The 13,214-nt window shown below is 37.5% G+C and overlaps 1 protein-coding gene across 2 annotated transcripts in view; it reads left to right on the forward strand.

The window, feature by feature from the left end:
• The window catches only part of LOC108704827 (dipeptidase 1-like), an 80,367-nt gene that overhangs the window by 64,279 nt on the left and 2,874 nt on the right, over window positions 1–13,214 (forward strand). Inside the window, exons 1-6 of one of the 2 annotated variants that reach the window (XM_018241510.2) lie at window positions 3,971–4,321; window positions 8,644–8,770; window positions 8,883–9,015; window positions 9,969–10,119; window positions 11,047–11,116; window positions 12,689–12,865. In XM_018241510.2, coding sequence (XP_018096999.2) covers window positions 4,218–4,321; window positions 8,644–8,770; window positions 8,883–9,015; window positions 9,969–10,119; window positions 11,047–11,116; window positions 12,689–12,865 — 762 coding nt within the window. In that variant the 5' untranslated portion in view covers window positions 3,971–4,217. Of the gene's footprint in view, window positions 1–3,970; window positions 4,322–8,643; window positions 8,771–8,882; window positions 9,016–9,968; window positions 10,120–11,046; window positions 11,117–12,688; window positions 12,866–13,214 lie in introns of those variants that run through there. The other variant, XM_041590171.1, reaches the window with a different exon arrangement.

Here is a 13,214-nt window from a genome sequence, read left to right on the forward strand (position 1 = left end):
GCATTGAGTCAGTGCAAGAATTGGGAAACACATCCCTGTACTGGTGCCTCACCGATTACAGACAATATTTCCTGCAAATTTCTACATACACCAAAGGCCATTACACTGAACTGAAAGCCTTTTCTCAATTAATTAACACATGTTGTTTGATTCTGTTTAAGTATAATACTGCTGATCCTCTGAATGTTATCAGTATTCTGACTGCCACCCTTGCCTCCTTATCATTAAATGGTTTTGATAATACACAGTTCAGAAAAGCAGTTAATATTCAGAAAAATATCTTCAAATCGACATTAACAAAAGACATTGGTCAATAACTATTTAAATCACTAGTTTTTTGGTATAGGGAAAAGGGAGGCCTCCCGTACCCTCTAGAATAAACTGAATAATAAATGTGTTACAGTTAGAGCAATGAATTTGTGATAACATAAGAGTAAATGTGTTACAGTTAGAGCAATGAATTTGTGATAACATAAGAGTAAATGTGTTACAGTTAGAGCAATGAATTTGTGATAACATAAGAGTATATTGGCCAGGGCTTTTTAATTTTTAAATAGTGTATGTGTGTATGGCAATTGGTTTATTAGGAACTCTAAAGGGTCACAACAGCTTGGGGAAACTGAAAGGCATTCAAAAACAGAACTGAATTCACACTGGAGTTCATAGGCCTCATTTATGAAATGGACCCAAACGGACCTTGTGCTGCAAAGTTTATTCACACAACATTTCTCAAGAGATGGCTCTTTGTCAAGTATTAACAGGTGTGCTCTTTTACAACAGATACTTATATCCGCAAATACCATTGTGATGTGATGAGGTCACTACAAAGGGGATATTCCACCTTAATCTCATGAAATCATACGAGTTATAATTAGGGTGATTTAATGGTGGAAAGGCATTTCATTCATAATGGTGGCAAGTCCATAAGTCCAAACGTTGCATCACTAGTCACAATTGACTTACACCAAGAGTGCTAATGCATTTGTAAATGAGGCTTGTTGGTTATATAGTTTCAGATAAAAACCTTAAGTTAACCTTCTTAGTTACTACAATATTTATTCAATGATATATGTATTTCCTGCTTTTTCTGCCCAAACTTTAATAATTTATTTGCATCAAAAGATACTCAGGTATGTCAAGGGGCCATTTTTAGACCTCTTTGGACTCCGCTTATAGAGGAGGGGGAATCAGCTACTATGGAACCATCAGTGGAGAAGACTGGACCCTGATGAAAGGATGCAACTCTTAATAAAAGGAGGGGGAATAAGGGTTAGATTCTATGTTTAGCTCATGGTAGGAGTTAATGATAGTTAGGGGTTAGTAGAACACTCACAAAATCCCTAGATAAAGTAATATAACTCAACACCAGTAGAATGCATAAAAGCATTGATAAAGCCTAAAGTAGAGGCTAACTACACAATATTTACACAATATATACTCACACTGTGTCAATGGGCATTGTTCAAACAAGCCATGGGATGATCAACCAATGGCATAATAGGGGTGGGATATACAAGAATACAAAAGTAAAAAACAAACCATAAATATACAAAAGGTAAAAGGCAAATAAAGTACAATGAAAGCAGTGGTTTAACAAGGGACGAATCAGACTCTACAGTTGTTTAGGGGGGGCGGGGATACAGGAGGTCACATGTGCCCCACAAAATCACAAGTAACCCACGATTTTGTGCAGGTAGGATCTGGTGCCCAGTACAGAGAGAAAGGTAGGTATGTTGTCCCTAAGGATTCTTTTTCACTTTCAAAGCACTGAACTAATAGGTCAACTTGTAATTGCTCAAATCCTGGAAGGGAAAAAGAACAAACCTTTACCCTTTCATGGGTCTTCTATTAACCTATGTTATTACCAGCAGAGATGATAGCATATAAAAAAAGACTGGCCATAAATATAATCCCATTTATGATAGTAAATAAACCCATTCGGTACAAGGGTTGTGTTGAGCTACTGCCTTGGTGCACAATAAAATATGAGGCTGCAAGCATTACATGTGTAATTATCATGCACTACTCTTGCACAGAGTTTGTTTGTTTTCTGTGTGAGTTAAGGGAACTCAGCATAATGACCCAACTCATTCAAGCAGAATGCTAATTCTAAAATATCAGTTTGGAATCTCTAATGATTTGAATGGGAACAGCACAAGCTGACCATCAAGCCGACCCCCAAACTCAACCTAATATGTTCCCTTACCTAGACCCGCTACTTGGCACGACCTGCAAATAGTTTGCTTATTTTTTGACCGGGGGCCCACAAAACTGGATGTGCAGTCACTGTGAGCTGAAAGTGATGTCACATCAGAGCTAATCAGATGGGTAAGGGAACAAACTAAGTGCTGACCTCAGGAGAGAGTGTGAGGAGTGAAGTCCCGCTCCTTAACCAGCTATCCAGGCGGGACAGCCGCGGACAACCCAAGCGATAAAGGAATCTGAAATTTCTGCCCAAAACCCACTTTGTGGGTATTCCGTGGGTCCCTGACCCAATGCAGAACTCTACCATTTGCCGGAACTATTTCCAGGGTACCCTTTCCATTTTGCAACTATAGGTGCTCAACTTGCACCAACTGAATCACACATAAATGCCATAATTGACATTTATTGGCATCCATTTCACAGCCATAACACTAAGTCCAGTGCAATCCGCTTTGCACAATACGAAATGCCCAGGGTCGGATTTCTGTGGCGGGCACTCTCCCCTCGTGCGCAGGCGCACACACGCATCTAATTTTCGGCCGCCCTAGGCCCGGGCCTTTGTGGTCTAGCCACAAATCCAGGCCTGGAAATGCCTGTTGAAAGTGCTGCATTGTAGGTAAAAAAAATGAAGCATTATACTTTGCATGAAGGCCCAGAAAATTAAACAACATATTTTGTCTTTGTACCTGTTAGAAGAAAACAACTTCTGTATTGATTTTTCTGAAAAAAAGTAGAAGCCTCACATTTTAGAAAAAAATTTACTTTCATTGTCTGGAGTAGAAAAAAATAACCTGTTTTGAATTCTTCCGAATGTGTAGTCTCCAAAAAGATATAATTATGTGTGATTAAGTAAATTACCAGGCATTTACAACAAGTAAAATTAAGACAAGACAAGTGGGGATCATTTATAGACACTGGGCAAATTTGCACCTGGGCAGAAATCCATTGTAACCAATCAGTGATGAGATTTTTTTCAATCAGCTGCTGGTTGAACAGTGAAGGCAATCTTCTGATTGGTTGCTGTGGGTTACTGCCCAGGTGCAAATTTGCCCAGTGTTAAATGAGCCTCAGTGGGGGTCATTTATAAACCCTGGGCAAATTTACACCTGGGCAGTAACCCATGGCAACCAATCAACCTGTTTCTTTCAGTGTTCAACTTGCAGCTGGCTGAAAAAAGTTAGTTCACTGATTGGTTGCTATGGGTTACTGCCCAGGTGCAAATTTGCCCGGTGTTTATAAATGAGCCCATATTGTTTTGTTTGCAAGTATTGTTTGCAATACAAGTGTACAAGTGTCTTGAACATTCATATGTAAATTATATATTTTGGGTCTCAACAAGTCATATATTTGGGTAATCATATGCATACACACACTTATGCGGTTTACTGAAAAAAATAGTATATAGTTTTACCCAGGTAACCAGTTTTTTACAAAATGTAGAAATTATTTATACTCCTTCTGAAAAAACTGTTCAAAAACACTCATGCATACCTCCTGCCCCACTTTGTACAGCATCCCTCCTGCAGGCGTGGCAAAATGATCAAGGTGGCCCCTCCGTTCCCAATCCCTGGGTTGGTGGGACCCGTGATGGGTTGGGGCCCACCAGGTTTTATTCTGGTGCTCAGGTGCCTCGGTGCAACCCTACTGTTCCCCCATTGTTTGATGCATTTTGTTTAGAGGATCCCTTGCATTGTCTGCTGTCTAAATGCAACATCCAGTGTGTACCCACCTGTATTTTGTTTATCAAACCTAGTATGTATTAAAGGTTTGAATTTTGTCTGAAGAATACCTTAGGTATACTAACAGGTTGGTACAAACAGGACTAACTAAACTGAAGTTATTGATTAACAAAACTTCATCATAGGGCACAAATAGAATTGTACTTCAAGGATCCAGTGCCAGAATTAACAAGGTCTCTGGGGCATCAGGAACATCTCCTACTAGTTCACGAAAAAGTATCCACAGCCAAAATTAAGATAAAGAAGGTCACTGGAGTCTCACTGATTGCGAGGATGATGCAAATATTTCTTCTTCTGCTCTTTTTCATGCTGAGGACAGCAGACAGCAACAGGCAGGAAGCTCTGCGTATTATGGACAGTGTACCTGTAATTGATGGGTAGGTGTCATGCAAGGGATCAAGGTAAACTTTTTTTTAATTGCCTGAAAGAACAACATAATATAGTATATTGTATTTCTTTGTCCAATGTCCAACGAAAAGCAGTAATCACTATGTACCGGCTGCAATTTAAGGTAAAAAGTTTAAATATTCAATGTAAGTTTCTCATAATGATAATGTCAATACAACTGTGTTGTAACAATCAAGAATGACAGGTTTTAGCTACTGACAGTGTCAATGAGAAACCCCTGTAGACTGTCTATGTAGTGACACCTCTCACTATCCAGTATGGATAGGATACCAGTATGGGTAATGGCAAACTGCTCAATTATAGGTATTCTTTCCACCATGTAGCCCAGACACTTGGGGTTGATTTAATATTACTTGTTTGTGGGAATTTAGGTCTTTCCCTGTAAAAAACGTGAAAGTGAGTTCTTGTTCGTACAATTTTTTTTTTAAATCTTTGGTTTTTTGGGTTTTTTTATCAATATGTTTTTTTTTAAAGATAATAAGCATGCCAGGTTTTAGATATAAATAGATATACCATTAAACAAACAAAGCATAAGTATTCCCCTGTATTAGTAAAACAATACAAAACATAAAACATTGCATTTACAAACTTTTAAAATCCACAACAAAATGTATAAGTTAAATCTTTATTCACTAAATGTGTATTTGTAATAGGGTTGCCACCTGTCCAATTTTGAACCGGACAGTCAGGTTTTTACACCTGATGAAGTCCTACCTAATGCAATTTCATTTACATAGTGGACATTCAGTTGAAGTTTTGGTGAGGTTGGGCCCTGATGTTGGTCTATCAGGCTGGCTCTCATTCAGGGGCACATTAACTAAGCTCGAGTGAAGGATTTGAAGTAAAAAAACTTTGAATTTCGAAGGTTTTTTTTGGGTACTTCGACCTTCAACTACGACTTCGATTTGAACTATTCAAACTAAAAATCGTTCGACTATTCGACCATTCGATAGTCGAAGTACTGTCTCTTTAAAAGAAACTTCGATTACCTACTTCGCCACTTTACACCTACTGAGCTACAATGTTAGCCTATGGGGACCTTCCCCATAAGTTTGCTAAGCTTTTTCTGATCGAAGGAAAATCCTTCGATCAATGGATTAAAATCCTTCGAATAGTTCGATTTGAAGGATTTAATCGTTCGATCGAACGATTTTTCCTTCGATTGTTTGATCAAAGTATTTTGGGTAAATCCTTCGACTTCAATAGTTGAAGGATTATACTTAGAGGGTCGAATATCGAGGGTTAATTAACCCTCGACAGTTGACCCTTAGTAAATGTGCCCCTCAGTGTTCCAATTAATCAGTGAATATATTCCACCACTCCAAAGTGCAATGCTGGCAAGCTTTACAGGTCTTTAGCTTACCATTGGGCATGTTAGACTTGTGGGCAATTGACATTCCGGGTATTTCCCTAATTTTTAAAAGTGGCTATATATTAGAGTGCAAACTGTGCAAATAGTGCTGGCATGTATAATAAACAGAGTGAATACTGTACAAAAAGTACTGGTTTGCAGAATATATAAACATTTTTATTGAAAACTGGAGTGTTTACTTTGGTTCTTATGTTAGTATACCAGCACCTAAATTAATAAAAAAAAGATAAAAACTTAAAGGAGAAGGAAAGCTACGGAGGCATTTTATTGGCAATAGATTAGCTACAATAGTGCAAGCTAGAATGCTATATTTATTCTGTAGAATGTGTTACCATACCTGAGTAAAAAGCTCTAGAAGTTCTCTGTTTGTTCTGGTGTGACATCACTTCCTGCTTGAGTCTCTCCCTGCTCACTTATAGCTCTGGGCTCAGATTACAGCAGAGAAGGATGGGGGGGTAGAGGAGCAAACTGAGCATGCTCACGCCCGGGGCAAGGTCATTTAAACTGAAGGCAGGAAGTCTGATACAGAAGCCCATGTGTACACAATAGAAGGAAAGAAATGCAGTGTTTCTTTTGACAGAGGACTCAGAGCAGCATTACTTTGAGGGTTTACTGGTATATTTATATAGACCTTTCTGATAAGGCTTACTTAGTTTTAACCTTTCTTCTGCTTTAACAAAAATGCACTCACAAAAACAATTAATTTAATACAAAGGCATTTCATCTGGTTTAGCATTGAATTAATCTGTGACTGGGGATTTCCTTGAATATATGGGCATTTGTTGTTATACAGACTGCACCCAGATGCAGTGCTTCTGATACATGTGAGTGCTAGCATTTCTTTGCATATCAAAATAAGCATTGGATCAGTGGTTTTTTTTTAAATTTTTGATAATACATATTTACTTCCCTCTAGATGAAATGATTTTAAATCCTAAGCAACATTCTAGTGTAGAGCTATAACACATTTTCTGTAAGAGACAGATTATCAGGAGAACCATAGTTAGACCCAGCATAGCACCGAGGGGGTCCAAATTACCCTAGCAACCCTGCATTGATTTGAACAGGAGACTGGAATATGAATAGGAGAGGCCTGAATCAAAATATGAGTAATAAAAATTTGCCCATGCTGTTAGAGAATAAGAGAAAAGAGTAAAGACGGCTAAAACAATAAAATGGGGCATAGGAACACTGTGCAAATTGAGAAGGTAAAAAAATGTGGAGCGTAAAAATGAAAATGGAAGAGAAGAGAGAAAATAATCGTCTGGAATATAAACGAAGAAAAGAAAAGCAAATGTTGGCAGAGAAACGAAAAGCAAAATATGAAACTTTGATCTAATTTCTTGCACTTTGCACCTTGTCACATTATTTCAAAAAGAGACTGAATTAGTTGTTACTCAGTCCAATTTCACTGTCACTATGGCCTGATTCACCTACAGTAACTGCTATCTTAGTAGTAAATCAACCAATCTTTTTATAACAGACAAGTTATTTGTAAAGTGCCTGATAACAGATACCCACAATCTCCGTTTTCTTGGTGAAATTTCATCCTACAGTTATACAGCACCAATTCAAATGAGGCAGATCTAATCCAATGAATGCGCTGAATCTTTTTCCCTGATTTGAGTTATCCAGACGTTTATCAAAACAAGAGTACAGTATATAAGAATCAGATATATGGCACTCTGACCATTACTACTAACTAAAAAGTCTTCCCAGACCTCATGCACCATGAGGGATGTAAATATTTGCAACATATCACACATTCCCCCCCCCCAAGATAAGAGAGTTACACAATATTTATGGAGGCAATAAATATTATCAGCCTTGACAAAGTTTTGTGTTTCAAAGTCGGGCAATGGCTGGCATCGGACAAGGACCTGGAGCTACATGGCACTGGAAAATGACTACCTTGGGGCAATATTGAGCGTGATGATTGTAGCTGTATAGGTCACTTTGGCTGCAGAGAGATGGTGACACAGTTTCAATACATAGAATATTAAAGTTGCAGAATATATTTCTAAGAACTCTGTGTTTACAAGACTGTATATTCCATGAGACAAACCAGTACCAGTGCGCTGCAACCTTTCTCTTTTTGGGGAGATCCCACAATCCCTGTTTTTGGAACTTTTTGGAGATGCACCAAAATACCACCAATCAAGGAGATAAAAGTATACACTGTATACAGGTATGTCTCCCATAGGCTCCATTTTATCCAAATAATCCAATTTTTTTAAATGATTTCCTTTTTCTGTTTAATAATAAAACAGTAGCTTGTACTTGATCCCAACTAAGATATAATGAATCCCTATTGGAAGCAGAACCAGCCTATTGCGTCTATGTAATATTTATATGATTGTCTAGTAGACTTAAGGAATGAAGATCCACATTTTGGAAAGATCCGTTATCCAAAAATCCACAGATCCCGAGCATTCTGGATAACAGGTCCCATACCTGTATGTCTATGAGAATCTAATTGATGCCCTTATATGGTTGCTCTATCAAGCCAACAGATTATATGGTTTTAATGTATTTATTGCCTCGATAGATACTGTGTAACTCTGTTTTCTTTGGAGATAAGCGTTTGGTATATTGCATATATTTATATCAGCAATGGTGAATGGGGTCTGGGAAGATAATCTCATAAATTTTTGCTAAAAATGTGGTTTGTTGTCCAGAGGCACCACTACCTAATGTTATTGGATTAAATGTATCAGTAAGTAGGTGTGCTATCCACTAATAATTTATTTAACATAGATGACCATACAAGCCCAGATGTAGATACAGTATGTCTGAAACATTTATCTGTTAAATAACCATGTTGGCCAGTGCATGCTGTATCAGCAGATGAGGAATGAAGCCACAGTTCCTTTCACTTAACTGTAGTTTCCTTTTCTCTCTATGTTTTCCTTTCCACAGACACAATGATCTGCCCTGGCAGCTTCTGGACAAGTTCAATAACCAGCTGACTAAAGTGAACCTTAGTACCCTAAATGAGACTCACACCAACATACCCAAACTGCGTGAGGGCAGGGTCGGAGGACAGGTAAATTGTAAAAAAGAAGGAGGGATTATAGGTCAGAGCAGGCTTCACATTTCCAAATTACTTAATTACTAAATAAGTTTATTTGTATGATGTCATTTTTTTTGTGGTGCAGTTCTGGGCAGCGTTTGTCCCCTGCGACACTCAAGCAAAGGACGCAGTGAAGAGGACACTGGAGCAGATTGATGTCATTCACCGAATGTGCGAGGTGTATCCAAATTACTTTTTGCTTGCTCAGAGTGTTGCTGGTAAGGGATAGGTCCAATTTTTCACTTGTGTAAAGTATGACAAAGGTCAAAATTTAAATATAATTCTGGGGTATATAGTAACTACATGGAATGGAAGGAAATAATCTGACTGAACAGAAATAACATAGGAGCCCAATGGTCATATCTTAATGCTGCAGCCCCCTTATGTGCCCAGTCCAAATAAATAGTTGCAGTAAAGTAATTCCTGCAGATATCACATTATAACGCACAAGAGCCCTGAATATCCTGTAAATTATATCCTTATAAATAAAGCTTAATGATGTAATATGTGTAACATATTTAATTGAAACTTGTGCATTATATAAAAAAAAATATAATATGAGAATATTAGAAGTTACCCCACAGTGCCGTCTCAGGAATGGAGAGACCCAACCAACTAATAGTAATAATGCCTTACCTGTACTAGCATTAATATATATATATATATATATACATATATATAAAGGTGAAGAATGGCGGCACTCACAGGATGTTGCATGTTTGTATACTCTTGAGAAAGATCATTGTGAGGGATCGAAACGTCAAGTTAAATAAAAAAGTTTTTCTTTATTTCGCCTGAAAATCCTGTGGGTGCCGCCATTCTTCACCTATACATTTACCCTGCTGGCTCGGGCACCCAGGTACTCTATCCTGTAAATGGTGTGCACCTTTGGAACTGTATATATATATATATATATATATATATATATACATATATATATATATATACACATTATATATATATATATATATATATATATATATATATATATATATATACACATTATATATATATATATATATATATATATATATATATATATATATATATATATATATATATATATATATATATATATATATATATTAAATACAAATATGTACAACTGCATGTAGATAGATAATGTTAATGTACATTATGAAGGAATAGTCAATTTATGTTTCCTATTTAGATATAAATAAATCCTTCCAGGAAAAGAAAATAGCCTGTCTGATTGGAGTAGAGGGCGGACACTCCATAGACAGCAGCATTGGCACATTGCGTACTTATTATAAATTGGGAGTACGATATATGACACTTACACACAGCTGTAACACACCATGGTAAGAGCCGCATTCCCAGACATCATGTTTGTTAATTCTGCAATAACCATTAAGACTATGTTGCTCTGTTTCTTCCTACAAAGACAATGTCATTATATATATGTTATATACAAGTATAGAACCTTATTATCCAGACTGCTCCAGATAAGGGGTCTTTTCGTAATCTGGATCACCATATTTTAAGTCTACTTAAGAATCATTTATACATTAGTTAACCCCCAAAAGGAGTGTTTTGCTTCTAATAAGAATGATTTATATCTTAGTTGGGATCAAATACAAGACACTGTTTTATTATTACAGAGAAAAAGAAAATCATTTTTAGAAATGTGAATTATTTGATTAAAAAGGAGTCTATGGGAGATAGCCTTCCTGTAATTTGAAGCTTTATGGATAACAGGTTTCAGGAACGGAACCCACACCTGTACCTTATTATAGTACTCATATTTCCAAGTCACTTAAATATCATTAAATATCATTTGGATATTATATTCAGTGTCTACGATCTGGTGCATGCAAATGCGGCTGATTCTGGCACCAAAATGCGTCATAGCATGGCAGCAGAGAATCCGCAATCATCTGGCCCTAGCCTAAACACTGTTAAAATAAGTATTCATTTAGGTTTAATAATAGATTATACCCTTCATTATGAGTTAAGGTTCAGGGTTTTTTTTTAACTCCCCCTTTACTAGATGGATTCTTTTCATTCTGCTAGACAGGTAACTGTTTTGGAAATAAATTATTAGCTTTGTGAATGGCTCTCACTGGGGAGCCAGGGGAGCTGCTTTGTTATTTTTGTAAAGATTTCCATTTCATGCTCTACCCTTATGGTTTCATGTCTTATAATAGGAAATTATGTATTTGAAGCTATGAGATCTGTACAGGGAAAATTGATGAGTGAAAAAAATCTCCTGTCTTATTGCCTCTTAGGGTAGATAACTGGCTTGTTGATAATGGAGAAGAACCAGCAAAGAGTAATGGATTGTCTGAGTTTGGAAAGGTAAAATTAATGTCATGTTTCTGATTGAACATACTGATACAGCCTTGCCTTTCCCAAAAACACCTTTCCCTTAACACCTTAATGGCAAAATTGTGAGGTTCCTTTACAAACTCTAGTTGAGCTCTTCCCTTTCATATAGCACCACTGTGTCCATACTGGCTGATATGATGAATTGCCCACAAGTGCACCTATTGCCAATCAAGGACCCATGATTCCCTCTCTGGGCTGTGTCAATAGGTGCAGCAGACTTACACTCAGAAATGATGCAACCCCCACTATGTCAGACTTGGATGTAATTTTGTTTGATTCATTGTCAGTGGCTTATCAAGAACGAATAAATTAGGGAATCTCCCTTCTATTAAAGGGATACTGTCTCAGTGGGACATGGATTTTTTGAGTGTTGTTCTTAGATCTACCAGGCAGCTGTTATCTTGCGTTAGGGAGCTGCTATCTGGTTACCTTCCCATTGTTCTTTTGTTAGGCTGCTGGGGGGGGGTGGTATCACTCCAACTTGCAGTACAGCAGTAAAGAGTAACTGAAGTTTATCAGAGCACAAGTCACATGACTGGGGGCAGCTGGGAAACTGACAATATGTCTAGCCCCATGTCAGATTTCAAAATTAAATATAAAAAAAAAACAGTTTGCTCTTTTGAGAAATGGATTTCAGTGCAGAATTCTACTGGAGCAGTACTATTAACTGATGCATTTTGAAAAAAACATGTTTTCCCATGACAGTATCTACTATTTATGGTAATGTTATAGGTAGAAGGGGGTTCAAATGATTTCCATCCTCACTGCAGCTGCTGCACAGTATGTTACAGTGTAACCCTCCTTCACAATTGAGCCTTTGCTGGAAGAGTTTGCAGGAAAGGTATTGTTGGCTCATTCTCTGTACCCATACTTCTCTTTGGAATTATTATGTTAGTGCCCAACCTCTATTCCTCAGATAATGAGACCTACCTTTAGCTCAGGCCTTCTGGCAGATGGACCTTTGGATAAATACACTGAGCACATGTTCTCTCTTCTTTAATATACTAAGGAACCAGGAATTGGTGTAATACCTCTAAGCCAATAGGCAATACTTCCCTTTCACAGTAGGGGCAAATTAACAGTATGGGTCCCTACATTATGTAAAACATTCAAAATCAATGCTATAGCTGGCATCTGTGGCAGTTTAGAAAGCAGGAAACCAACTACATGGTCGGTTGCCACCATGACCAGTTCATCTGACACTTTGTAAGTCACTTGCCTTGAGCCAAAAGCCCAGATATTTCTGCATAAAAAAGTAATGTATATATAGTCCCATATGCATTACAGTCTTACTGACTGCTAATGACAAAACTAGAAATGCTATCTTCTGTAGCTTTTTAACAGAGTATGTTTCAGCATTACAGACAGTTGCTTTATAGCAGGTGCACTCTTTTTCCCTAGTTCTCAGCCTTATGCTAAACCCTAGTAGCCCACAATAATACCCTGTCTTTCTATGGCAGACCAGTTTAAACTTGCTGCCACTACCCTCACAAATCTAGAAGTCACTCCACTGGCTGGTTATTCTCTTATTTATACCAACAGAGTGTCATCGGGGAAATGAACCGCCTAGGGATGATTTTGGATTTGGCTCATGTGTCGAAGAAAACAATGATGGATGCCCTTCAGTTTTCCAAGGCACCCCTCATCTTCAGCCATTCATCTGCTTTTAGCATTTGCAACCATTACCGAAACGTGCCCGATGATGTTCTGAGACTTGTGGTGAGTGTAAAATCTCATTCTTTTCCCTCAAAATAAACATATAAACAAAATGACTTAAGATACAGATGCACAATGCTTTTGAGTATTGCATTCATTTCAAAGGCAAATGGGTATGGCTGTGTATTCTAAGTGCATCAATTAAGCCATTCTGTACATAAGAAAACAGTCTTGATAAGCCATACAGTATAATGGTGATAAAAGGAAATGGGGGAGTTCTTTCCTAGTTCTTTTAGGGATGCACAGAATCTTGGATTCAGATTTGAAGTCTTGGGTGCCTAGCTAAAACAAGTGCAAACCCTAATTATTATATGCCTTGTGAACACTGGAGCACTAAAAGTGATCATTTTGT

This window comes from Xenopus laevis, chromosome 4L, assembly GCF_017654675.1.
Source record: "Xenopus laevis strain J_2021 chromosome 4L, Xenopus_laevis_v10.1, whole genome shotgun sequence".
Lineage (NCBI taxonomy): Eukaryota > Metazoa > Chordata > Amphibia > Anura > Pipidae > Xenopus > Xenopus laevis.